Raw genomic sequence first — 24,472 nt, 5'->3', positions numbered from 1 at the left:
GCATTGAACCGGAAAATTAAACGCTAACCAAAACGAACCAGCTTCGCAGAAGTCCGGTTACTCATTAAGAACCCGACTTTTCATTCAAAAGTCACTGCCTACTCACTGGAAATAGCCGGTTCCGGAGAAATTGAGAGTCAGAGTCTCAGAGATGTTCAGAATCGAAATTCTAAGATGCACACTCTCTCAATCTCACCCACAGAGATTCTCTCGTGCATCATTCCTCTTGTCAACATGGTACTCTCAAGAATCTGTCTCCGCGGCAGACAACGACGATGACCCAGTTCTTGTTAAACTCTCAGTTGCCATCAGAGATTCTTACAAGGATCCGCCGTTGGAGTTCTCTTCGTTCACTGACTGCCCCTCTATCAGAAAGGTCCTGCCTTCGCTCAGCGTTCATCATGTGGTTGATCTCATCAACCATAACCCTCTCTCCCTCCCACAACGTTCTATCTTCGCTTTCTTCAAATTCATCTCATCTCAGCCTGGATTTCGTTTTACCGTTGAGACTTACTTCGTCTTGGCTCGTTTTCTTGCTGTTCACGAAATGTTCACCGAAGCACAGTCACTTATCGAGCTCGTCGTCTCTCGTAAAGGCAAAAACTCAGCTTCTTCAGTTTTCATTTCTTTGGTAGAAATGAGAGTAACACCTATGTGTGGTTTCCTTGTTGATGCTTTGATGATCACGTACACGGATCTAGGTTTCATACCCGATGCTATTCAATGTTTTAGGCTATCTCGGAAGCATAGGTTTGATGTTCCAATTCGTGGCTGTGGCAATTTGCTTGATCGGATGATGAAGCTGAATCCAACTGGGACTATTTGGGGATTCTATATGGAGATTTTGGATGCTGGGTTTCCCTTGAATGTGTACGTTTTCAATATTTTGATGAACAAATTCTGTAAAGAAGGCAATATATCTGATGCACAGAAGGTGTTCGACGAAATTACTAAAAGGAGTTTGCAGCCTACAGTGGTTAGTTTCAACACTTTGATAAATGGGTATTGTAAAGTAGGAAACTTGGATGAAGGGTTTAGGCTCAAACATCAGATGGAGAAAAGCAGAACACGCCCAGATGTTTTCACCTATAGTGCCTTGATTAATGCATTGTGTAAAGAGAACAAAATGGATGGAGCACATGGCCTGTTTGATGAGATGTGTAAGAGAGGGTTGATCCCAAATGATGTTATTTTCACTACTTTGATTCATGGTCATAGTAGGAATGGAGAGATTGACTTGATGAAAGAAAGTTATCAGAAGATGTTAAGTAAGGGTCTGCAGCCTGATATTGTTTTATATAATACTTTAGTAAATGGCTTTTGTAAGAACGGGGATTTGGTGGCTGCAAGGAATATAGTTGATGGAATGATTCGTAGAGGTCTGAGGCCCGACAAAATTACATACACAACTCTTATAGATGGATTTTGTAGAGGAGGAGATGTAGAAACAGCTTTGGAGATAAGGAAGGAGATGGATCAGAATGGGATAGAACTCGATAGGGTGGGTTTCTCAGCCCTTGTTTGTGGAATGTGCAAAGAAGGAAGAGTCATTGATGCTGAAAGAGCTTTAAGAGAGATGCTGCGAGCTGGTATTAAACCGGATGATGTAACCTATACAATGATGATGGATGCATTCTGTAAGAAAGGTGATGCTCAGACCGGTTTCAAATTGCTCAAGGAAATGCAGAGCGATGGGCATGTTCCTAGTGTTGTGACGTATAATGTTCTGCTGAATGGTCTATGCAAATTGGGACAGATGAAGAATGCTGATATGTTGCTAGATGCCATGCTTAATATAGGGGTTGTTCCAGATGACATCACATACAACACTCTATTGGAAGGTCACCATAGACATGCAAATTCATCGAAGCGTTATATACAGAAACCGGAGATAGGTATTGTAGCTGACTTGGCTTCTTACAAATCAATAGTCAATGAGCTAGATAGAGCTTCAAAAGATCACCGGAACAGATAACTTCCGACTGTTTGTGCTTGGATAGGACCCTAAAGTCATCGTGTAAGCTAGTGGTATGTTGAAATGAAATATATAGTAAACCAATAATTACAAAAATGGAAATGAGATATAAACAAAACTATTGATAAAATGTTTCTTTAGCTGGATTTGGTCAGCTTGGCTACATTAACGATTTTAGTCTGTTTATGTAAGAGGATCAATCTCCCATTTCCTCAACGGCGACGACTACTCTTTTTGACCTCTCCAACAATTTCCTTTATGAAATCCGCCTCGGAGCTGCAAAGTATTTGAAAAGTAGTTCAGCCTCAATAGTTTCACAGAATGAAGTGTTATTTATTACAAAGGTGAAAGTTATTGAATCAGTGAAGAAATCATATTTTGTTAACGACTACAAAGAAATAAGCCAAGTCATCGTTTTCAACTCTTACATCTTTAGCCATTTATGTACATCTGGACCCATTTGTTTGTTCTGTTAACGACAACCAAAAGGGAAACCGACAACTGAAAAATGTCGCAATATTAGATTAGGGATGATGAGTAAGCTAAGGTACCTTTTGTCGCCTAACGTTAAGCCCACCTTGTCAGAAACAGACTCTAAAGCTTCCTTCCATTTCTTGATTTGTTCTCCACTCGAAGTCTTAGCCAACCTCCAGAAGTTGCGACCAAACTCAGCCTTTTGATATCTAACAGACTCTGCCTTCACTTTAAAGAAGATAGGAACCACTCGTAGCTTGCATTTATCGGCTCTTTTCTTGATCCTTGCAAGCTCGTCCAGGCACCAGCTTGACTCTGCGTATCTTTTGGAAAATATGGTGAGAGCCATCCTCGATTGCTTGATCCTTGCAAAGAGATGTTTGAGGTCTTTCCCTTTTTGTTCGTCTTTGTCTATGAAGAAGTTGATTCCATGTCTTTTAAAAGCGTCAACGAGGTGGCTCACAAAGCTGCAGCGTAGCTCCTCTCCCCGGAAATTGATGAACACTTGGATCTTCCTATTACTACTACTCCTTTTCATGTTGTTTAATTTCCTTTAGTTGTGAGCGTGAGCAATGAAGAGAAGTTGGTTAGACTTTGTTCCACTCTTATACAATTTTGTTTGGACAGAAGACAAGTTTTGTAATGTAATATGGAACAATGGTTACTAAGATGTTTAGCAAGAGCTTAATTTATAGTATATGATATTGGGATTTGGGAGGGTTTAGGTACATTGTTAATGTTAGGTTTATCGATATTACTGGAGGGAAGGCGTCGTTAGGAACTTTGTCATTAACTTTCTTGAGTTAACATGCGTAAATGCAGTGGCGGACCCAGAATTTGATTATTCCAAAAATTGGACAGAGGAGGAAGAAAAGTCACAATCCCAAACAGTTAATACAAGATCGTAGAAAAGCGTTTTTGGCGCACGTGCGCGGAGAGAGAAAGCAGAAGCAGACCTCACTTTTCTTTTTTTCTTGGTTTTTTCTTGTCTCTGGATCCTCATTGTTGTTCTCACCACCACCTACTAGCTACTACCCACATTTTTCCCCAATGTCGAACTTCTATCCGTTTTCTTCTTTGGTTTTAGGTCTTTCTTTTTGGTAGTTGTACTACAACATGTATACTTTTAATTTGCAGCAAACATGAAACTTCTCCTTTGTCAGCACTCAGCCTTACGGAACAACATGTACCCCTAAACAAAACTCTACATGACCTAGGGGATTTGAAACATCCCAAGAAATGGATTTTTTTTTTTTTTTTTTTTTTTGGGCTGTGATTGTTAATGAAAACCTTTTTATGTATACATTTGATAAAGTAAATACTACATATATTCTAGTAGAATAATACCATTTACCTAATATACTGAAATTTCTTGGGATGTTTCAAATCCCCTAGGTCATGTAGAATTTTGTTTAGGGTTACATGTTGTTCCGTAAGGCTGAGTGCTGACAAAGGAGAAGTTTCATGTTGGCTGCAAATTAAAAGTATACATGTGTAGAACAGCTAACAAACAGAAAGCATAGAAAGAAGGGAACCCTAGGATAAAGAATTAAAAAGGGGAACAAAGATTTATGCTGTTTCTTCTTTATTTCTCATTGGCAAAACGGCAGAATCTTCATTAAGTTGCGTTTTATTATTTTTTCCATTTCTTATAGTAGCCAACTTCCAACTACACCATTTAACCCGGCCGTTTTTTTTTGTTGCTAAGTAATAGGTAAATATCCTATTAATGAAAATTATGATTTACATGAACAATAGCTAAGATTTAGGATACAAACAAGGAAGACGATCAAGGATCTTGAAGATAGAAGTAGGCGCAAATGTGTTGTGAATTATGCAGCATCTTATTTCTTTGCTTCCAAGTTGTATATAAATCACGGCTTGAGTAACTAGCTTCCTTAGTGTATATGTGACTGCATCTATCATATACAGTATGTGTGTAAACTGCGTTTGGTGTAAAATGTAATTATAATTTATAGAAAATAAATTAAAGTAGTGGAACATGGAAATCACCGTTCAGATATTCTAACTGATTCACTATAGACGGAATTCTTGTTTTCGTCCATTGTTTTTACTTTTTAGAATTTTTAAGTAAAATAAATCATCCATTACATCACTGAGGTGACATCATCGCTCAGGGGACATCACTAACTACGTTCCCACTAAAAATATAGGCAAATGCAATCAAGTGAATGATGATGACCTTTCAAGAGTTCGTAGAGATAAATAAAATAATAAATATTTGGCATGTTGAGGATCAAATGAATTAGATGCATAAGAAAGGTACTAGGTAGACCAGGCCCGGCCCAATGTGTTTTGTTGTCTAAAGCAAAACAAAAAAAATTAAGCCCATTAAAGAATAGTTATATTGCCTCGGAAGGGCTCGAATCCATCATCTTCATTTTTTTAGTTTACACGGATTGGAAGTAGGCTACAATGTCCCTGAGGGAAGGTAGGCCCATTATTAGTGACCTGAAGCCCAATAATAATGAAAACGCAAAGAACCTTTTAAGAAGAAGATGACAGAATCTCTAGAGAATAAAAAACTAAACACAAAAATAGAAAATATCGAAAATGAGATGAGAGAGAGAGGAGGAGTCTCTCATCGTGAGTAGGGCTTTTGACTCCCTCCCTACTTTGCCTACTTCTTCTTCTTCCTCTGTGGCCACTCTACACAGTCCACACCTACTTCAAGACACCTTTCTCATCCTTGAGATCGGCGTCAGATCCTCCGCCGCTTCTCCTCTTCACTATCTCCGGTCACAACTTGTTTTTCTCTGTTTTTCTTTATCTCTACTTTATGCACAATCTGACTTTCTAAGTGGATTTACAGTGTTAAAGATGATGGAATCTGGCGCTGGTTTCGTGGCCATGGAAGAGAGGATCTCTCCTGGAAGTTTCTTCCAGTATCCTCTTTCTGGATTCCGTGCTTCTCCTAATCGATCCCCTTGTCCTCCCTCTGATCGTGAAAGGTTTCTATTTTCTCTCTTCTTTCTCAACCTTTTTGCTATTTGTGAATCTGTGTTAGCTTGATTGTTGTGGACCCGTTTCTTCTTCTGGACTTGTTGCTTTAGCACAACTTCAAGTGTGTCTCTTTGTGATTGGTGGGTATTGTTGCCTTTGATTGGATCAGTGTTTAAAAATGATTCTGTCAAGTTTGTATTTTCATGAACTGCTTACACAGATCCAAATTCTCGATCATACTCTCTCACCTCAACATGTCGCCTTTTTCACAATTAGCTCACTTATTATTGGATTCTATACAATGTACTCTTAAGGATTTTAACAAGATAGCTATATTTTATCAATGTTTTAGAAATGAACGTACTGATGTATTTTTAGAAGCTTAGTTTACATGTGACTGAGTGCTGATTCCAATGTCACCCACTCGATTCACACGCAACATCCACTGAAACTTAAGTTTTTTTTGTTCTTAACCTTGTGCAGGTACTTGACTGAATTATTGCAAGAGAGACAAAAGTTGGGTCCCTTTTTGCAAGTTATGCCAAATTGCTGCAGACTGCTTAATCATGGTGAGCTATCTTATTAAGCTATGTGATTTTGAATTTAGTATTTCCTTAGAGTGTGTGCACACGAACTTAAGAAATTTCCCACGTGAACAAAGCCTTAGTGCGCATCACCCTGGCTTTTTTCCAGTTAAAGGTTTACAGAAATTGGGTAAGGATAGTTGAGTAACAAAAATGTATCTACATGCAACTTTTTATTCTCTTTGTTATGGCCTTCTTAATATATATATAGCCAATCAAAGTCTATGTTACTTTTAGCATTTAGAAACAGTTTTTAATTGCAACTTATTGCTAAATGATCATCCTTGATGAGTTATGTTATGTGAAAATGAATTAAGTCTATGTGTTTGCAAATGATAATGATCGTTAAGCAAATGATCACCAACTAATTTATACTAGGAAGCCTATTTGTCCGTAAATATGCATATGGTGATTAGAAGCTTGTTTCCAGACTTGTTTACCTAGCTTTTAGTTGTCCATCATGCCCTTAAGGGATGTGTGAACCTTAAAAGACAAAGATGTGTTTGAAGTTTTCATCATTCTAACCTATTAGAACCCGAGCCTTTTGTTTCATTATTGGCATTAAAGATAAGAGACTGAAGATGCCCCTGATGTATAACTCTTACAGTTTCTTTTATACGTTTGCTTAACTGCCAACATTGCTGACGTCTGTGCAGAAATCAGGAGGGTCTCTAGTTTTCCTGATCTTGATAGATATGAGCATGGCAGTCCATTTAGATCGCTTGGTCAGCCGACAAATGGAAAGCTTGATTTAGAGGGATGGTCGATGATGCAAGCCGAGGTAAGCCACTGCTGATAGTTGTAGTCAATTAACTGATTCATGTTGAATTGTAATGGTGATACTAATAATTTTTATAATCAAGAGTGGGCTTTACCGATATTGATTGCTTTTGCTTTCTTCAGGAAAACTGTCACCTCCAGAGAGCTTCTCCATTTCGCGGTCCTTCCCCAGTGGGCTGGATTGGGATGCCGGGACTCCCTAACCCACCCATTGTGAAAAAAGTGATTAGACTTGATGTCCCAGTGGATAAATATCCAAGCGTATGTCTTAAATCTTTACCCAAATAGGTTATTATAATTGGATTGTTCTAGAGTTTAAATCCATTGAGCGTTGCAGTATAATTTTGTTGGGAGGATTCTTGGGCCACGTGGAAACTCCCTAAAAAGAGTTGAGCTAGCAACCCACTGCAGGGTGTTTATCAGAGGACGAGGATCTGTGAAGGATACTGTCAAGGTATGGCTCCTTGTTTATTAATTCTCTGAAGGATTCCATTTTGTCTCTGTTTTATTCTTACAGTTCAAAACTTCACTTTATGTCATGTTTTTACCTGTTAATCAGTTTTATAACCATGTTTTGAATACGCACAATTTTCTTCCGGCCTTTAGGAGCAATTTGTTTTCCTTTTGTGTATAAGCTTACGTCTTTTAGCATATCAAGCTTATTGTTGAAGTAATGATACATTTTTTACTGCATCAGCAGCTACTACTCTTGTTTACATTTGAAGATATGTAAATTTTGGCAGCCTGTATAAGAAATAAACTGTTAAAGTTTTAGGTTCTTACATCATCAGAAGTAAATAGAGAAAGTTTTGAAATTCATTTTTTTCTGACTCTTATATATTCTCTGACAATCTACCATGCGGTGTGAAAGCTTATCCATTTAGTTCTTTACTTCCCTGCAGGAGGAAAAATTAAAAGGTAAGCCAGGGTACGAGCATCTCTGCGAGCCACTACATGTACTGATCGAGGCCGAGCTTCCAGAAGACATAATAAACTCTCGATTGGAGCATGCAGTGCATTTCCTGGAATCACTCCTGAAGCCGATGGTACATTCTTATCACAAAAGTCCAAACATGTCTATTTTGTTCACATGGTTTTGATTCTTCTCTCTCTACAGGACGAGTCAATGGATCACTACAAGAGGGAACAGCTGAAGGAGTTAGCGGCTTTGAATGGTACACTAAGGGAGGAGAGTCCGAGTCCGAGCTTGAGCCCTTGTTTGAGCCCCAGCATGTCCCCTTTCAACAGCAAGCGTGCTAAGACAGAGATATGATCAAGAGAAACCACTAGTGCATGGGTCTTGTGGGCAGGATCATGAGTTTGCTAAGTTCTAACGTTTGGACTCTTGAATTAATTTATTTTGTCATTAACTTTATTCTTTATTTTTGTTGGTTAGCTGAGATGACCATTAACCAGTGGGTAATAAACTAATAATGGTGTTTATGAAATTGTAATCTCCTTCTCAATCATTGTAACCTTTATTTAAGTTTTAAACCCCAAACGTTTATTTCATTTTAAGTTTTGAAATTTCTCCATTTGTCTATCTACCATTCATTATCAGTTTGTTTTGAGATTTAAGGTTCAGATTCAAATGTCGGAAACTATTAGACAACAAAGAGATTCACCATTGACCAGTGTGTAATAAACTAATAATGGTGCTTATGAAAATGTAATCTCCTTCTCAATTATTTATTGATTATGGCTCTGATTCTGATGCCATGTAAAAGGAGATTATTTCAATTGAATTACAGAACAAAGTCATTGGAAGCTTCAGATAGTTGTTTGAGTTATTTGATTGGTGGTTTCGGAGAGATTCGTTACCTTGTTTCAATTTCTTTAACATTTCTTCAGAATTTGAATAGATACATAGATTTAAGACTTTGTTTTCGGGGAGTTTATAGCAACAAGATCCTAGTTTGGGCTATCGTTGAGAAACCTATAAGGTGCCTTAAAGATTCTAGAGCATATTGTGGTCACTGAAAGTATGCAAGGAAAAACGACATCATCCGACTGTGTGAGATAAATTAGAAGCATAACAAGCGCATAAAAAAGCACGACAAAAATTGTTGGTACATGTTGAAACAAGCCCTTCTTACATAAAACAAGAATCTGAAACATAATCATAGGCAGCTTTAAGAGTTGCAAACTTGGACAAACAAACGGATGGTGAAAGAAGCTTTATGAAATAGATATTAAACTCGGGAAATAACAGACAGGATGACCGATGGAGTCAGCCTCGAAAGCAACATCATATGATTTGGTTTCGTCATCATGTACCACCATTGTTCGTTTTCGTACACGACAATAAAACAACAACTTTTTCTTCTTCTTCTTCTTCCCATCCAAAAGTGCTAGTGGCAAGACGGCGCATACTTGAGTAGGACCAAACCAACGAGAAGTTATATCCAGATTAATGGAACACATTTTGTGCCATGTCTTGTTACCTGAATTGAATGACCATATCACTTGGTTGGGCAGCTTCATCTCGGAAACGCACAAGCGGTTGTCGAGGTTGCACATGACTATATCGAATCCATCTACATTGGCAAAGGGAGCTTTAGAGACAACTTGAAAGGTTTCGGTGTGAAGATCGAACGAAAGAATTTTGGTTTCCTCGCACTCGGTGAACCAATGAAGCGACCCATCTACGCAGACAGGTGCGGGGCAACCAACAATCCTATAAGGAGCAGCTGGTGAAACATACCTCCAAGCGTTGGTGCTAAAGTCGAAAACCTCGCATGTAGTAGCGTTTTCTAGGCCAATTTCTATAGAGTTGTATAACCAAACGGGCTTGTATGTGCCTGTGAGTTTGTCTTTACCGAATCCAAGCCTAGAGACTCTGTATCCAAGATCGTAGAAACCGTCGCCTATGGCAATAAGGAGTTGTTGTAATTGGCAGAGAGGAAGAGGGTGATACCATCTAGTGGCGGGATTGAACACAAAACCGGATTTGAATTTATCGAAGAGACAAACGAGACCGTCACAGCTATCCTGGGAAACAGAGTATTCTTTGTCCTCCTCCTCCTCCTCCTCCCAAGGAGTAGGGATCTTGACAGATGATGATGAACCCAACACCAATGTAGTAAGAGCTTCTATTTCCGAATTAATATCAGCACAACGGGAGACCATGAGAACATCTGGATTACCTGATTGCTGACGCTGTGTGAACTGTCTTCGCTGGAAGAATGGAGATTCAATAGTTGATTTCCATTGTTTCGATACAGCCTTGAATCTCAGCAGAGGATCCGCATCAAGTCTCTCTAGGATGCACTCTACGACCTCGTGGGGCAGCGATTCCATCATCAAGCAACGTTGCTTTTTCGACATTCTTGTAATTGCAGACAAGTCATTGTTGATGAAGAGATTTAAGAGGCTTATTTATAGATAAAACAGGAAAACAAAAATCTTCTATAGAAAAGACAAAACTCAACACTTTCCGTTTCTCAAAACTCAACACTTCCTTTTCATCAGATCAAGGAAAAAGGATCTTCCTCTCACGCGCGCGGCACAGATCTCCTAATCCTATTATCTACTTAACATTTTTTTTTTCTAAATTGTAAATATTTCATAGTTAATGAAAAATAGTTTAGGTTACAAACATAGAATTTGAAACATATGCATATGAATCCATGGTAAAAAGATTAAAAACATGGAAACATAAACCGCTTGATGAGTATGGAAACATAAACATAGAGGATCTTCTACTGTTGCCGGAGCATGATAAAGCAAAGTATCCGCTTGATGAGAAAGCTGAGAAGAAGAAAGGAGCCAAGAACCGTACCAACCCTTCTTGCAATTGACCGTTTTTGACGAAAATGAACTCGAACAGGTATGTAGATGAATATATATCTTCCCAGTTTCAATTTCTTTTGTATTTTTGTTGGATTTATTCGGTGGCCGTTCCTCTGTAATCCTTAGTTCTCTCTTGGTTTAGGCTAGATTGTTTGATTCATATTTTTGACATGAATGTTAATCCCTCCTTAATTATCAACATCTGTGATTTGGTATACACTAGGGAGTTTCTAATGAAGGTTGTTGCCCATAATATTTGTAGGCAGACAAAAATATGATAAGAGGAGGGAGTTTGCTTGCAGCTTCTTTGTGTGTCAGTGGGACATGAGGAACAAGCCACTTGATAATTTCTGTATAATGTGTTGAGTTTTGAAACACAAACATTAATTTCATTTTAAGTTTTGAATTTCTCCATGTGTCTATTTTACTCTTCATTATCTACTGGTTTTGAGATTTAAGGTTCAGATTCAAATTACTTCAAATGTCCGCCACAATTAGACAACAAAGAGATTTAAGAAACACATATGTACAATTAAAGTACAATTCAAAGCAGAGGTGATTTGAAGTACTCGAGCGGACTTCAAATATGGTTTGCGTCAAGACAAAGTTGAGGATTACTTTAAAAGTTTTGTACTCTATTTAAAAACAGTATGCATTCATTTATAAACCAGTTTTTATTTTTTTCTTGAATATAATTTAATATTAAATTCAAAAAAAAAAAAAAAAGACATGTTAAGAAATCTCCATTGGAGATGGTCTAAGGAAAAGTAAAACTCAACACTTTCTGTTTCTTAAATCTAATCGTTTGAGTAAGAATTTTCTAGGAATCTTAAGACAGGGACACAGATCTCTTAACTAATTTGTCTAGAGGGTTAGAACCTAAACTTACATCGAATTTGTTTAGAACCTAAACTCACGCTATTTGTCAAAAAAAAGTGAAAGAAAGAAAAATGAATTGTACAACATTGGAAAACAATCGTCTGGAGAGGATAATTGATGAACTGATGATGATTAGTGACAAGACAGCTACATCAGTTACTAGCCCAACAAAGTATGCGTATATATATACTTCAAATTTAAATACCCATAAGTGATAAGTTCCACCTACATGCTCAGACAAACGAACACAAACAAACATGAGGCCTTTGTTGACAAATTTGCGTTTTTAATCTCGAAGACCTAATTCAACCTCGAGTTCATCATCTTCCTCAAACAGCTTCAACAGTCGAGCATACTGCTCGTCTCTTTTCTTCTTTTGCCATAGCTTGTATAGGAAGAACGAGAACATGGCCACAGCCACAAATCCAACTAGAACAAGGATAACTTTTGTGCCTGTTTTGCTGGAAGAAGTATGAGATTCTGTCTTAACTCCTGCATTCGTGTTCTTGGAATCACCCGATAGACCTGAAAATATCATATCAGAAGACTTAGTTACTAGATGCCCTCTTAGCATATACAACAAAAAAAAATCAAGGTTTATGGTGTCCTCAAGTGCACTCGTGACTGTAAAATCTTGTCGTGTAGACACTCACTAGTCAGCTAAAGCTACACAGTCTATCCTCAAATAGTTACCATGTTTCTTATATTCGACTAAAGGGGAACAACAACAGCTACACACATAGACAACAGAGAACAAGATCAATTGCAACATGCATTTAAAGAAATTTACGGGAAAGAGAAAGAGATGAGCCTACTTCTTTTAAAAGCACATGGTGGCCAATTGTATAAATAGCTTATGTAAGAACTTTAAATGTCTGAAAACTATAGGCAACAAGTAAATACATATCTCATTAGTCAACTGCAGCATCACCATGAAACAACTGAGGAATTATATAAATACTTGTCACAAAAGCAATAGATTTTGCAGACAACCTCTTCAAATCAGGACATGGTCTCGCATTTAGGACAAAGGTAAACAACTATTATCCAGTGAAGTTAGTAAAAGAAACTATAACCACACCAAACCCATGAACTGAACGGTAAAATCCTCTTTGCTTATTTTCTCTTCACTAACATGTTAAGCACAAAGTTAGTGATTTGGCCAAGATCTACTCAAAAGAGAAATACAATCTTCCTATCTGCATGTTTCGATCCTGATCGCAAAAGACCTAATGCGTAAAGATTAAACACACTGTAGTATTTAGAAAGAGCCAAGTTGAGCTAAATATAACATAAATCTAGCGAATTGAGAACCTAAAATCCCAAAGGAATACTAAATCAGATGAGGATTCTACAAAAAAGTGAAATGAAATCAGATAGATCTGAAGAAGACGAACCTAAGAAGAACTGCAAACCAATCGAAGCGAAGAACAGTAAACGCCGCCATGAAAGACCACCAGTTGCTGAGTTCTGTCTCATCTCTCTCTGTCGATATGATTTTTCTGCTTGTAAGCAAGAACGGATCGATCTTTACTGCTGCAGAGAACAAATTCTTCTGGTGGAACAACTTTTGATGTTGAAATTAGAAAAAGGGAAAAGAACAATTCGACCACCCAGATTTTCTTTACAGGATTATATGCCTTGTAGCAGTAAAGAACAATTCATTTCGCTTGAGACCAACTTTATTAAATACGTCATTAATAAATTGATATACACTACCTTTCTTTTCTTATTTTGTGACCAATCTAACATATAGTAATATTTTTGGTAGTTACCAATCTAACGTATAATATAATTATCTATACATTTCTCAGCGAAACAATAATTTTTTATTTTTTGGTCAAACAGCGAATAATAATTATAATCAGCAATTTGTATATATAATCTGATACGAAAAATATTATGAACAAATGTTACATTATTTTGTCATAAGTTACATGTTCTTTTATTAGAGTTGTGTGGCGTATTAAGTTGTCTACCTTTTTTTATTCGTTAGTTAATTTCGAGATGAACATGCCAGTTCTTCTTCTACGAAATTAACTAGACTTATTATTCTTCAAGAGTTTGCTTTTTCAGCAATTTTTAAAATTGGAAAAATGTTCAATATATGTGCCAAAAAGACTTTACCACTAAATGTTCAACTCAAAGACCAATGTATATAAGTTGACCGAAACGCGTCAAAGAAAATCAATCAAGGCAAAATTACCGTAAAACAAATAAACCAGACCATGTATTGCCTATTGCCAGGGTAGACTGGCCGGTCAGGATTTCGAAAACTGGTATAGTAAACAATTCTGGACGGAGGCGAAACATTAACAAAGAACTAAAAAGACTTGTCCTTGACACTCGATTAGAAAAGAAAAAAACAGTCTATGCGACACGTCACAGAGCAAAACCCCTATGTGAGACAGACAGATAGAAAGATATGTAAAGCCCCAGCTGCAAAACCTGTAAATGGAAGTACCAAACCATTCTCTCTTCTCACTTGAAGCACTTGGCGTCCAAGAGAGCCTCACCTTCAAATGGCTCTGCGTCTTCAATCATCTGGCTAACACGCTCCTTCTGGGCTTCATCTGAGATATCAACCTTAGTCCACTCATACAGCTCCATGTCGTACACCTCGTCCATTATGAACTTTGGGATCTCTGGTCCACGGAACAGCCATAAACCCTTCACCTTGAACGGACCCTCTGACCCACAAATCAGCATCTTTCCAAAGGAGTATTTACGTGCCAAGTCCATACGCTGAAGGAACCCACCAACCTTGTTGAGCGTGACAAATGACACCATGTTCTCATCGTTGTACTTGTAGTCACAGAACCATAGTGAGTATCCCTCTGGGTCATACATGTCCCAGAATCCTGCATTTGAGCCACAATATTAGACATGATAAAAAACAATTGATTCCAATAGCTAAATAATTCCCTGATAGCAAAGCTGAAAAACTAGGTAGAGGAAGATATCACCACACACCTTTAATAGCAACCTCGCGGAAGTTAGATTTGGTGTTTGAGTAAAGCCTCTTCCAATCATCTAGAACCATAGGGCTTGGTGGTAGCAAGTCAAGAGGGTTCTTGGCTTTGGGCTTTGGTGCCTCTTCCTCTTCAGCAAGCTTAGGTGCCTCTGCTACTGGGGCTTCCTTTTTCTTAGGCTCTTCTTTGGGCTTTGCAGGCTGGGCAGCTTTCTTGGAAGCAATAGGAGGGACAGCTTCAGTCTGTTTGACATCACCCAACACTTTAGTGAAGTTTGGTTGGTTAACCACAGTCCAGAAGTACCTCTCAACATGAGGAAATTCAGAGGTAAATTTCTTGGTCATGACAGTAGCAAATCCCAAGTTCAAGTTGCAGACAGTGATGATATCAGCAAGGGTAATAGAGTGTCCGACAAGGTAAGTGTTAGACGTGAGATGTGTGTTCAGAGCATCAAGTGCTCTCTTCAACGTAGAGATCGCACCTTCTTCAGCCTTCATTTATATAACAATCACGGATGAGACTATTTATATAGTGAAAAGAATACCTAGATTGCCATCACAAAGAGTGAATGAAACAACCAATGAAAGTCAAAAAAGCTTACCGGAGCACTGTATGGCATAAAGCCCATTCTTGGGCCGAACCACCTCAAGATACTTGCATAGATCTCCAATGAAGAGAAATCAATCCATTGCTCAATTTGTGCCTGCGAAAAAACAACATGCAGATAACCATTGAGAATACTAACAAATAGAATGACAAACAATAGAAGAGGTGTCAATGGATTAGAGAAGAGTAGCCCCCAGGGAAAAAACAGCTACTTACATATTCGATCAGGGAGGATCCGTTCAAAGAGTTGTCACCATTCAATCGGCTTACTGTATTGAGATATCAACAGATCCATTAAACCCAAACGACAACAAGCAATCAAACTAGACACTGAGAGACAATTAAAGGAGAAAGTTATGAATGCTTTACCATAACGGGCAATTGCGTTGCTTTCAAATACTGAACCCTCGGGAGTCTCAAGTACAGGAACCTAGCAAGATCAATAACTCTTGGTTAGCTGAAAAATAGACTTAATAATACTCAGTCCAGAAATTTAGCAAACACCAGTGATGACAAACCTTTCCAATAGGGTTCATCTTGAGGAACGCAGGGGTTTTGTTAGTGACACCCATCTGAAAGTCAGAGGGCACATCGATCTGCACACCAACGTACTCTGCTGCAATGAGTGCCTTCTCAGCACTTTTGTTTCCCTTGTACGTGTGCAAGACCTGCAATCGTAATTCATCATCAGCACAATAATACGTATTCCAAATCAATAACTTAACAATAGAGTAGCTACATATCCAAACTAACATAATTTTAATCAATTTGGTGTATGAACAATCGTTCTATAAACTTAGATCCTAAAATTTACAAATCTAACGTTTCTACAATTATATCGATACATGATGCGATCGTAACAGTAGACAATCATAGAGAACTCACCAAAGCCATTGCTCAGACGGAATTCAAGCGAACTTGGGGCTTCTGATATCGGATCTGGTTCCAAGGAAAAAAAATCAAGCAGTGAGCTCGCAATTGACATGATCATAAATATGAATATGAGCTAACTGGAGAAAAAAAGATTGTTCGATCGATGGATCTTACCAGATATTCTGAAGAATCTTCCGTGAGAGCAAATCGAGAGAGAAGAAGCAAAAAGTTGAGGCGGAGAAAAGCTATAAAGGAGTGTTGAAGGGATGATGATGAAGAAGTAGGGTTTTTAAAATCTGTATTGAGTGTATTCCTCTGGTTTGGCTCGGTTTTGTTTGGTTTTATTTCTGATTTTTGTTTATTTTCCGGTTAAGCTCTAATTACTTTCCCTTTTATTAGCATGTATAAATGAATTACATATATGTAGGCTTTTTTAGTAAGCCCAACTTGACAAGAAAAGGTCTTCGTCGTTGGGCAATAACAAGCCGAGAAGGTTGAATAGAGAAGATCCAAGGGGAAAGAGAAATTAAATTATTTATTTATTTCTGTCATCTTCTCCTTTTCTATTTCAAAATCCCAAATCTAAAGCACTCCTCGAGAAAAGTGTAACAATGGCGAGAAGACCGGACGAAGAATACGACTACTTGTTTAAAGTGGTTTTGATCGGAGACTCCGGTGTCGGCAAGTCTAATCTCCTCTCTAGATTCACTCGCAACGAGTTCTGCTTAGAATCCAAATCCACCATTGGTGTCGAATTCGCTACTCGTACTCTCCAAGTACGCACACATCTCTCTCTATATATATAGTATATAGTGTAATCGAAATGTTGCTGGATCTAGGTTTAGTTCTAAGTTAAGCAGCATCCGGTGCTTTTCGATTCGATCCGTATCTGTGTTCGTATGAATACTCGGAAGCAGTCATTGTGTGTAGGAACATTTGGGCTTGGTTTTGAATTTTGATGTTTACATGTGTGGTGCCTGTTTTTTTCATTTGGTCGAGATTTTTGCTTTGGTATCTCTTAATTTAAGCGTTTTATTGATAATGTTCCCAAATTTGTCGATACTCTGGTACGTGGTAGTGTAAGGCTCCCTCACATGTCAGATCTAAAACCTTGTTTAAGGCAGATCTAAGAATCTCTTCATCTGAAATTGATCTCGAACATGATTTTCTTTTGAAGTATGAATCATGGTTGTTGTTTCACAGTTTCTAGTTTTCTTACTGGGTTGTTTGTGGAATTTAGCTGCGAAGTTACTAATTTTGTTGTTGCAGACACACTAATCATAGAGTCTGCTGCTCATTAGATCTGAATTAACCTATTAAAAAACCTATGATCTTTGTTCTAAGGTGGAAGGAAGGACTGTGAAAGCTCAGATATGGGACACGGCTGGGCAAGAACGATACAGAGCCATAACTAGCGCCTATTACAGAGGTGCACTTGGAGCTCTTTTGGTCTATGATGTCACCAAGCCAACAACGTTTGAGAATGTAAGCAGGTGGTTAAAAGAACTAAGAGACCATGCAGATTCCAATATAGTGATCATGTTGATTGGGAACAAGACAGATCTGAAGCATCTCAGAGCAGTTGCCACAGAGGATGCTCAGAGCTATGCAGAGAAAGAAGGCTTATCTTTCATCGAGACATCGGCTCTCGAGGCATTAAACGTAGAAAAGGCTTTTCAGACGATTCTCTCGGAGGTTTATAGGATCATCAGCAAGAAGTCGATATCTTCAGACCAGACAACTGCAAATGCCAACATCAAGGAAGGCCAAACAATTGATGTGGCTGCTACTTCTGAATCAAACGCTAAGAAGCCTTGTTGCTCATCGTCTTGAAAGGCTTTGTTTGTGTTGCACTTAAAAAAAGCCAAATATCTATGAGACTTTATTTCAAGGCTTGCGTTGTATTTGTTTTCTTTCTTTTTTCTGTTGTTGATAATATAACTCAAAGATAATTTTTTATATCAATTGTGGAGTTCGGAATCGTTCACACAAAACAAATTTTGGAAACGAAAAATATTTTTAGGGAATTAATTGTAGTTTTGAGTGGTAGTTGTAATGTAGTATCAGAAAAATAAGCAGAGTATAAAATGAAATAAACAAATACCAACGTAGACTATAGTTTGAATTTTTAATAGAGCAGAAATTCTTCGATTTCAAAGATAATTTAAATAAAGTAGACAAAATCACACAATATACATTTTTCAATCAAGAAGAAATGGAAAAGCAAAGAAAGGAAGTTAATTAAAAAAAAGGGGGAAAAAAAAAACGGAAGTCAACAAGAATACAGGCAAAACCAAAAATATATATTTGACGGAACAAAAAAAACAAAATATATATTTTATAGTATTAGTTTATGACATTATCTTTTTGCTAGTTTATGAGATTTATGAAGAAAAGGAAATATACTTTTAAAGTTGATAAATTGAAAAAAATTAGAAGAATGATTTACTTTTATTTTAGTTATTTTCTAGCAAGTTTTTTGTCAAAATGGTAAATTTCCAAGTCTTTCGAGTAGTTCCCGCCTCCTATAATATCAACAACTTTTAAGCAACTTGTAATCATCAACAAACAATTTACTTTGTTTCTTTGTCACTGAAAACAAATACATAAAAAAGATGGAGATCCCAATCTGGGGATGGTGTATTATCGTCGCAGGAATAATAATGGTGACGGTTTTATGCAATTTGCTCGATAGGTGGTGCTCGAAACCTCTTGAGATAGAAGAAGATGGTAAAGCGTCGTCTTCTGTAACTTTGGAGAAGAAGGATCCAGTGAAAGAAGATGGTAAGAGCAAGACGAACGAGAAGGCACAAGCTAAGCCAAATAATAATCTCGTTTGAAGAAAATTTTCAATATATTTGTTTTGCATCCCTTGTTTTTATCATATAGTTTTCTTATTTTTAACAAAGGTTAGACTCTTGAGAATCTAAAGAGTTTGAAAGATGTTATCTATGTATGGTTTCTTTATCTTATCATAACTAACTAAACATGTTGTGTGGTGTTGATGAAAGATTGAAAGGATTAATCAATCACATTCTCTAGAACCAAAGTCGAGAATTCTTTTAACTATTAGTCTCTTAGATTTGCTTCCATTACTAATCTTTCAAGTTTGAGGTGTAACTCAAATTTCTCAACATTTTTTTTCATGCAAATCTAAATTTCTGCAAATACAATGAAATTATACCATTAAACAATCCACCATATATAATATACGACATAAGCATCGCACAATAAAAAACCAGTAACATTTGAAAAGGGGAGGAGAAAGAAAACATGAATATTATTTAACAAAAAAAAAAAAACAAAAAAAGAAAAAGAAATTGAACGTCTACTAGTTAAAAAAAAAAAAAAAAAAAAAACTTTGAAGTCCCCAAATATCTGGGCCTTTTAGTGGATGTGGCCCAAATTCTAAATGGGTTTGACTTGGATCCGGTTTTGGCGAGACTAGTTCAGTTTAATAATCAGCCGTCGAATCCAAAGACTGAAGAAGGTAGTCTTAAAGAAAAACCCTAGAAACCATTACTTATCTCTCCCACTGGCTCTGTCTCTGTCAAATCTCGGATCGATTTCGCGGTGGGCTCGATTCGTGATTCCTCAAAGTTCATCATCCCTAAGGTAATTCTCTCCCCAAGCTGGTAGACTCAATCTACCGATTTTTGTGTTGCACTTAAGAAGCCGATATCTAAATTAGAGGTTTGCGTTTTTTTGGGGTAGGCACTGTCACTTAATGGCATCGGAATCGAAAAGCTACGCTAGGAGAGATCGTCTTCTTGAGATTGAGGCCACTGTTCGAAAGTGGTGGGAAGACGAGGATGTATTCAGAGCCGAATCTTGTGAGAATCTTCCAAAACCAGGAGAAAAGTTTTTCTCAACCTTCCCTTTCCCGTATATGAATGGTTATCTACACATTGGGCATGCCTTTTCATTGTCCAAGGTTGATTTTGCTTCTGCTTACCATAGGCTAAGAGGAGCTAATGTGCTTCTTCCATTTGGTTTCCATTGTACTGGTATGCCAATTAAGGCTTCTGCGGATAAGCTTCGTCGTGAGATTGAACAGTTTGGTAACCCTCCTGTGTTTACTGCTGAAGACACCACCAAAGTTCCTGAAGTTCAGGAGGAGAGCAGTGATACTATAGCTTTACCGATTCCGGGTCAGTTCAAGGGAAAGAAGTCTAAGGTTGCTGCCAAAGCTGGTGGACAGGTTTATCAGTGGGAGATTATGCGCAGTTTTGGTCTTACTGACAGTGAGATTGCAAATTTCCGAGAGCCTTCTGAATGGTTGTATTACTTTCCCCCTTTGGCTGTTGAAGATCTAAGGGCATATGGATTGGGTTGTGATTGGAGACGCTCGTTTGTGACCACTGATGTTAATCCCTTTTTCGATGCCTTTGTGAGGTGGCAGATGAGGAAGTTGAAATCTATGGGAAAGATTGTTAAAGACCGCAGGTACACTATATTCTCACCTTTAGATGGCCAGCCTTGTGCTGATCACGACCGTGCTACTGGGGAAGGTGTTCAGCCTCAAGAGTATACACTCATAAAGATGGAAGTAGTCAAGCCATTCCCTCTGAAACTGGGTCCTTTGGAAGGCAAGAGAGTGTTTTTGGCTGCAGCTACTTTGAGGCCTGAGACCATGTATGGACAAACAAACGCATGGGTACTACCTGATGGGAAATATGGAGCTTATGAAATCAGCGAAACTGAGGTCTTCATCCTTACTGAGAGAGCTGCGCTCAACCTTGCGTACCAGAACTTTTCGAAGAACCCTCAGGAGCCTTCCTGCTTGGTTGAGTTGACCGGGTATGATCTGATTGGACTCCCTTTGAGGTCTCCTCTGTCAGTCAACGAGATCATCTATGCTCTGCCCATGTTGACCATTCTGACCAACAAAGGTACTGGCATTGTCACCAGTGTGCCTAGTGATGCTCCTGATGATTACATGGCTTTACAAGATTTAATCAAAAAGCCTGCTCTTCAAGATAAGTATGGTGTGAAAACGGAATGGTTGCCCACTGAAATCATACCGATCATCAACATTCCGGAATTTGGGGATAAAGCTGCTGAAAAGGTCTGCTTGGATCTGAAAATTAAAAGCCAAAACGATAAGGAAAAGCTTGCAGAGGCTAAGAGGTTGACTTACCTGAAAGGATTTACCGAAGGAACCATGCTTATTGGAGAGTTTTTTGGTAGGAAAGTTCAAGAAATTAAGCCCATTATCAAGACAAAGCTCATAGAGACTGGCGAGGCAATCATATACAGTGAACCCGAGAAGCCGGTGATGTCAAGATCGGGTGATGAATGTGTTGTGGCTCTTACAGATCAGTGGTACATAACATACGGCGAATCAGAATGGCGGAAAATTGCTGAGGAATGCCTATCAAAGATGAATCTCTACTCTGATGAAACAAGGCATGGCTTTGAGCACACTTTGAGCTGGCTCAATCAGTGGGCTTGCTCACGATCTTTTGGTTTAGGAACTCGTATTCCCTGGGATGAACAGTTCCTAGTGGAATCCTTATCTGATTCATCTCTTTATATGGCCTATTACACAGTTGCCCATATCTTTCACGATGGAGACATGTATAAAGGTAGCAAGTCTCTGATCCGCCCTCAGCAGATGAATGATGAAGTTTGGGAGTATCTCTTCTGTGATGGCCCGTACCCTAAATCATCTGATATTCCATCAGCTGTCTTAAGTGAGATGAAGCAGGAATTTGACTACTGGTACCCGCTAGATCTTCGAGTTTCAGGAAAGGATCTTATTCAGAATCATTTGACATTTTTCATCTACAACCACACTGCACTAATGGCGAATCGTAACTGGCCACGTGGGATCAGATGTAATGGTCATATCATGCTGAATTCTGAAAAGATGTCAAAGTCTACTGGAAATTTCAGAACCCTGCGCCAGTCTATTGAAGAATTCTCTGCCACTGGTACAAGGTTTTGTTTGGCTGATGCTGGTGATGGTGTTGATGATGCAAATTTTGCATTTGAAACTGCAAATGCTGCAATTTTGCGGTTGACAAAAGAGCTCACATGGATGGAAGAAGTTCTGGATGTCGAATCCTCTTTAAGAACGGGACCTCCATCTACATATGCTGATAAAGTGTTTGAAAATGACATGAACATTGCTCTCAGATTGACTGAAAGAGCGTACAAAGATTGTCTGTTTAGGGAGGCACTTAAAAATGGGTTTTACGACTTACAAGCTGCTCGGGATGAGTATAGACTCTCTTGTGGAACTGGAGGCATGCACCATGACTTGCTACTGAAATTTATGGATGTGCAAACACGCCTCATTGTACCAATCTGTCCCCATTTTGCAGATTATGTTTGGAGGAAAGTTTTGAATAAGGAAGGTTGTGTGCTCACAGCAGGCTGGCCACCATCAAATGAGCCAGATTTGGTGCTCAAGAGTGCAAACAAATATTTGCAAGATTCTATTGTGTTAATGAGAAAGCTTCTTCAAAAACAACTCTCAGGTTCCAAGAAGGGTGCTAAGAAAGGTGCTCAAGTAACAGCTGTGCCAGAGGGGAAGCTAAAAGGCCTAGTATATGTGAATGAGCAATTTGATGGATGGAGAGCTCACTGCCTGCGGATTCTGCAAAGTAGATTTGACCAGCAAACCTGTAGTTTCCCCCCGGATACAGAGATGCTTGCAGAACTAAGTGCAACATTGTTGCAGGAGGGAAAAAACTTGAAAGCCATTCAAAAGGTTTGCATGCCTTTCCTTAAATTCAAGAAGGACGAGGCAATATCTATTGGCACTCAGGCTCTGAACTTGAGGTTACCTTTTGGAGAGATCGAAGTCCTTCAGAGTAACAAGGACTTGATCAGGCGGCAACTTGGTCTTGAAGAGGTTGAAATATATTCTGCAAGTGACCCTGATGATGTTTCAATAGCTGGTCCACATGCTTCGCTGCTGACGCAGAATCCTCCATCTCCAGGCAGCCCAACTGCCATCTTTGTGACCAGGTAAAAGCTATTTATTTCATTACAATTGCTTCTTAATAGAAGCAGCATGGAAACTCTTTTTGTTTCTGGTCAACTAAACTGAACGAATTCTTCGATGCTCCAGCACAAGTGTCTGCCCTCCATCCTAAAAGCGTTGTTCAAAAGAAAAGCGTGGGACAAGTTTCAACTACTAGTCAAGAAGTTTGCAGGATTTTTGGTATTTTATACAAGTTGGACTATTTTGACTTCTTTGCTGAGTTTTTCTCTTTTATTTCTGGTATTGTGTAGTAATATCATCTGTTCTCTCTTATTGATTCAACAATATCCTTGTTTCAACTTTCAAGTTTGCTTATATGTTCTGCTCTTTTCTCCTGATCAGCTTTCTAGATTTCTTTACTGGGCTGAAACAAAGTTAAATGGTCTTTTTTACAAAACACTTGGTTTAACGTAATAAGAAAGTCTAGTTTCTTGCTATAGCTTTATGTCTAGGCTCTCCAATACTGGTTGTGGACAAGTAGGTGAACAACAAGGACGATAAAGAGTTCCATATTTGGAGAAACAGAGGAGATCTCTAGGTAACATGTGTCACTATGGACAAAAGGGTCTATTTGATTCTGATTCTGATCCATCTCTATAGCTAGGGATAATAAAATGCCTTAGTCTCCCTTCCTGTTTCTTCATGTACCCTTCACACAAGAAAGCCTTAGAAAACTTGTCTTCTATTTCCCTGTTAACATCATGCACAAACACATCAGTCTCTCCTCCCTGTTTCCTGTTCCTTGCCATCATTCCCGCAGTGTAAATTGCTGTCATTCTCCCAGGAGCCTCATCGTAGTAGCCAGTCGGTGCATCAACCATGATTAGATCCCAACCGGTCTCATAAATTTCTGCAGGCAAACCCTTGAGTGCTAGTTGACACATTGAGTACCTTGGATCTCCAATGGCTGTGCATTCAGGTCCTTTTCCGACTTCTATGAGATTATCGGCTTGATTGACTTTACTGTCATATGTTACATGGTACGATTCCAGCATCGGAAACCGTCTCTTGATCTGTTTTATCCATGCTTCATCTTCTTCAAGAAACACAGTCCGGCCTCCATAGTTGAGAGAGCTCCACATGAGGCTGTCATGGCCTAGACCAAACACCAAGAAATTGCAGGGTGACTTCTTGCCGAGTACTCTACTGCTTACCGCTATCTCTTTGAGCGTTTGTTGTGGTGTGATAACTGAGGTCGAGTAATGGATCAGGGCTTGTGCGAGGGAACGTGGTAGCTTATTGCAGGCACCAGAGCAACGCGTTGATCTTGTCTCTTGTGGAGTCTGGTGTTCCTGTGAAGATGTCAGAGTTGATCTCACGATGAAGATGAGAATTAAGGTGGCAAGAAGAAAAACAAGGAGAACCTTCAGCTTGTGGTTTTGATTTGCTTTAGGCCTCATTGTCTGCTTCGAAATTTAAGAACTTGAATTCTACAGAAGTTACGACTTGTTCCTAAATAACTATATAAAGAAATGCTGAGATAAGAGAGGAAGTTGGGTTTATGCGTAGACATGAAGCAAAAGAAGCTATAAGGGTACTTGAAGAAGACATTGCAGCTAATTTCAGGTTCTGCAAAAAG

The 24,472-nt window shown here is 38.5% G+C and overlaps 10 protein-coding genes and 3 long non-coding RNA genes across 16 annotated transcripts; 8 read left to right on the top strand and 5 right to left on the bottom strand.

Moving 5' to 3' along the window:
• Positions 1 to 105: 105 nt before the first annotated feature.
• AT1G09680 (Pentatricopeptide repeat (PPR) superfamily protein) lies at positions 106 to 2,197 on the top strand. The gene has a single exon (NM_100840.2). The coding sequence runs from the start codon at positions 152 to 154 to the stop codon at positions 1,973 to 1,975; it is 1,824 nt and encodes a 607-aa protein (NP_172439.1). The 5' UTR covers positions 106 to 151; the 3' UTR covers positions 1,976 to 2,197.
• Positions 2,198 to 2,407: 210 nt separating this feature from the next.
• AT1G09665 (Toll-Interleukin-Resistance (TIR) domain family protein) lies at positions 2,408 to 3,074 on the bottom strand (the record flags this gene model as incomplete). Its single annotated transcript, NM_148451.2, has 2 exons — positions 2,527 to 3,074; positions 2,408 to 2,444 (listed from the first exon to the last, which is right to left on the bottom strand). The coding sequence occupies exons 1-2, from the start codon at positions 2,985 to 2,987 to the stop codon at positions 2,408 to 2,410; spliced, it is 498 nt and encodes a 165-aa protein (NP_683292.1). The 5' UTR covers positions 2,988 to 3,074.
• Positions 3,075 to 3,866: 792 nt separating this feature from the next.
• On the top strand, positions 3,867 to 4,130 carry AT1G04717. Its single transcript, NR_138764.1, has one exon. It is a non-coding gene; the product is annotated as an other RNA (long non-coding RNA).
• An 857-nt stretch (positions 4,131 to 4,987) lies between these two features.
• Positions 4,988 to 8,320, top strand: AT1G09660 (RNA-binding KH domain-containing protein). 3 transcript variants are annotated; one of them, NM_100838.6, is made up of 8 exons: positions 4,988 to 5,208; positions 5,283 to 5,421; positions 5,897 to 5,982; positions 6,654 to 6,778; positions 6,901 to 7,038; positions 7,115 to 7,231; positions 7,680 to 7,823; positions 7,895 to 8,320. In NM_100838.6, the coding sequence occupies exons 2-8, from the start codon at positions 5,291 to 5,293 to the stop codon at positions 8,048 to 8,050; spliced, it is 897 nt and encodes a 298-aa protein (NP_172437.2). In that variant the 5' UTR covers positions 4,988 to 5,208; positions 5,283 to 5,290; the 3' UTR covers positions 8,051 to 8,320. The 3 variants fall into 3 exon arrangements, with proteins under 3 accessions (NP_172437.2, NP_973800.1, NP_001320903.1); NM_202071.3 differs by having other exon boundaries at positions 7,680 to 8,312; NM_001331845.1 differs by having other exon boundaries at positions 4,988 to 5,421; positions 7,895 to 8,312.
• Positions 8,321 to 8,797: 477 nt separating this feature from the next.
• On the bottom strand, positions 8,798 to 10,907 carry AT1G09650 (F-box and associated interaction domains-containing protein). The gene has a single exon (NM_100837.4). The coding sequence runs from the start codon at positions 10,102 to 10,104 to the stop codon at positions 8,956 to 8,958; it is 1,149 nt and encodes a 382-aa protein (NP_172436.1). The 5' UTR covers positions 10,105 to 10,907; the 3' UTR covers positions 8,798 to 8,955.
• On the top strand, positions 10,473 to 10,775 carry AT1G04713. The gene has a single exon (NR_138763.1). It is a non-coding gene; the product is annotated as an other RNA (long non-coding RNA).
• A 507-nt stretch (positions 10,908 to 11,414) lies between the features above and the next one.
• Positions 11,415 to 13,156, bottom strand: AT1G09645 (uncharacterized protein). Its single transcript, NM_148450.4, has 2 exons — positions 12,846 to 13,156; positions 11,415 to 11,973 (listed from the first exon to the last, which is right to left on the bottom strand). Exons 1-2 carry the CDS (start codon positions 12,925 to 12,927, stop codon positions 11,735 to 11,737), a joined length of 321 nt encoding a protein of 106 aa, NP_683291.2. The 5' UTR covers positions 12,928 to 13,156; the 3' UTR covers positions 11,415 to 11,734.
• A 383-nt stretch (positions 13,157 to 13,539) lies between these two features.
• On the bottom strand, positions 13,540 to 16,343 carry AT1G09640 (Translation elongation factor EF1B, gamma chain). Of its 2 annotated transcripts, none has more exons than NM_100836.4 (8): positions 16,074 to 16,343; positions 15,912 to 15,965; positions 15,545 to 15,694; positions 15,396 to 15,456; positions 15,243 to 15,295; positions 15,022 to 15,123; positions 14,422 to 14,911; positions 13,540 to 14,309 (listed from the first exon to the last, which is right to left on the bottom strand). In NM_100836.4, the coding sequence occupies exons 2-8, from the start codon at positions 15,918 to 15,920 to the stop codon at positions 13,930 to 13,932; spliced, it is 1,245 nt and encodes a 414-aa protein (NP_563848.1). In that variant the 5' UTR covers positions 15,921 to 15,965; positions 16,074 to 16,343; the 3' UTR covers positions 13,540 to 13,929. The 2 variants fall into 2 exon arrangements, with proteins under 2 accessions (NP_563848.1, NP_001184949.1); NM_001198020.1 differs by having other exon boundaries at positions 13,758 to 14,124; positions 14,684 to 14,911; positions 16,074 to 16,115.
• Positions 16,267 to 17,927, top strand: RAB11c (RAB GTPase 11C). The gene is made up of 2 exons (NM_100835.3): positions 16,267 to 16,675; positions 17,244 to 17,927. The coding sequence occupies exons 1-2, from the start codon at positions 16,511 to 16,513 to the stop codon at positions 17,730 to 17,732; spliced, it is 654 nt and encodes a 217-aa protein (NP_172434.1). The 5' UTR covers positions 16,267 to 16,510; the 3' UTR covers positions 17,733 to 17,927.
• A 587-nt stretch (positions 17,928 to 18,514) lies between these two features.
• On the top strand, positions 18,515 to 18,945 carry AT1G09625 (uncharacterized protein; the record flags this gene model as incomplete). Its single annotated transcript, NM_001084028.2, has 1 exon — positions 18,515 to 18,945. One exon carries the CDS (start codon positions 18,515 to 18,517, stop codon positions 18,737 to 18,739), a length of 225 nt encoding a protein of 74 aa, NP_001077497.1. The 3' UTR covers positions 18,740 to 18,945.
• A 437-nt stretch (positions 18,946 to 19,382) lies between these two features.
• On the top strand, positions 19,383 to 23,304 carry AT1G09620 (ATP binding/leucine-tRNA ligases/aminoacyl-tRNA ligase). Its single transcript, NM_100834.5, has 3 exons — positions 19,383 to 19,514; positions 19,614 to 22,877; positions 22,981 to 23,304. Exons 2-3 carry the CDS (start codon positions 19,627 to 19,629, stop codon positions 23,003 to 23,005), a joined length of 3,276 nt encoding a protein of 1,091 aa, NP_172433.2. The 5' UTR covers positions 19,383 to 19,514; positions 19,614 to 19,626; the 3' UTR covers positions 23,006 to 23,304.
• On the bottom strand, positions 23,209 to 24,388 carry GXM3 (glucuronoxylan 4-O-methyltransferase-like protein (DUF579)). Its single transcript, NM_100833.2, has one exon. The coding sequence runs from the start codon at positions 24,291 to 24,293 to the stop codon at positions 23,445 to 23,447; it is 849 nt and encodes a 282-aa protein (NP_172432.1). The 5' UTR covers positions 24,294 to 24,388; the 3' UTR covers positions 23,209 to 23,444.
• On the top strand, positions 23,463 to 24,336 carry AT1G04707. The gene has a single exon (NR_138762.1). It is a non-coding gene; the product is annotated as an other RNA (long non-coding RNA).
• Positions 24,389 to 24,472: the final 84 nt, after the last annotated feature.

The sequence above is a fragment of the Arabidopsis thaliana genome (genome assembly GCF_000001735.4).
Source record: "Arabidopsis thaliana chromosome 1 sequence".
NCBI classification, from domain to species: Eukaryota; Viridiplantae; Streptophyta; class Magnoliopsida; order Brassicales; family Brassicaceae; genus Arabidopsis; species Arabidopsis thaliana.
This window is presented reverse-complemented; position numbering and strand designations above follow the sequence as displayed.

Coding starts and splice junctions, on each gene's coding strand:
- GXM3 (NM_100833.2), bottom strand. CDS start 24,293: ATGAGGCCTAAAGCAAATCAAAACCACAAGCTGAAGGTTCTCCTTGTT.
- AT1G09640 (NM_100836.4), bottom strand. Junction 15,296..15,395: donor CAACGCAATTGCCCGTTATG/GTAAAGCATTCA, acceptor ATCTCAATACAG/TAAGCCGATTGAATGGTGAC. Junction 14,310..14,421: donor CCGCGAGGTTGCTATTAAAG/GTGTGTGGTGAT, acceptor GCTCAAATGCAG/GATTCTGGGACATGTATGAC.
- AT1G09620 (NM_100834.5), top strand. CDS start 19,627: ATGGCATCGGAATCGAAAAGCTACGCTAGGAGAGATCGTCTTCTTGAG. Junction 22,878..22,980: donor ACTGCCATCTTTGTGACCAG/GTAAAAGCTATT, acceptor TCGATGCTCCAG/CACAAGTGTCTGCCCTCCAT.
- AT1G09645 (NM_148450.4), bottom strand. CDS start 12,927: ATGAGACAGAACTCAGCAACTGGTGGTCTTTCATGGCGGCGTTTACTG. Junction 11,974..12,845: donor TGGTTTGCAGTTCTTCTTAG/GTTCGTCTTCTT, acceptor TGATATTTTCAG/GTCTATCGGGTGATTCCAAG.
- AT1G09650 (NM_100837.4), bottom strand. CDS start 10,104: ATGTCGAAAAAGCAACGTTGCTTGATGATGGAATCGCTGCCCCACGAG.
- RAB11c (NM_100835.3), top strand. CDS start 16,511: ATGGCGAGAAGACCGGACGAAGAATACGACTACTTGTTTAAAGTGGTT. Junction 16,676..17,243: donor TCGCTACTCGTACTCTCCAA/GTACGCACACAT, acceptor CTTTGTTCTAAG/GTGGAAGGAAGGACTGTGAA.
- AT1G09680 (NM_100840.2), top strand. CDS start 152: ATGTTCAGAATCGAAATTCTAAGATGCACACTCTCTCAATCTCACCCA.
- AT1G09660 (NM_100838.6), top strand. CDS start 5,291: ATGATGGAATCTGGCGCTGGTTTCGTGGCCATGGAAGAGAGGATCTCT. Junction 5,422..5,896: donor CCTCCCTCTGATCGTGAAAG/GTTTCTATTTTC, acceptor AACCTTGTGCAG/GTACTTGACTGAATTATTGC. Junction 7,232..7,679: donor CTGTGAAGGATACTGTCAAG/GTATGGCTCCTT, acceptor ACTTCCCTGCAG/GAGGAAAAATTAAAAGGTAA.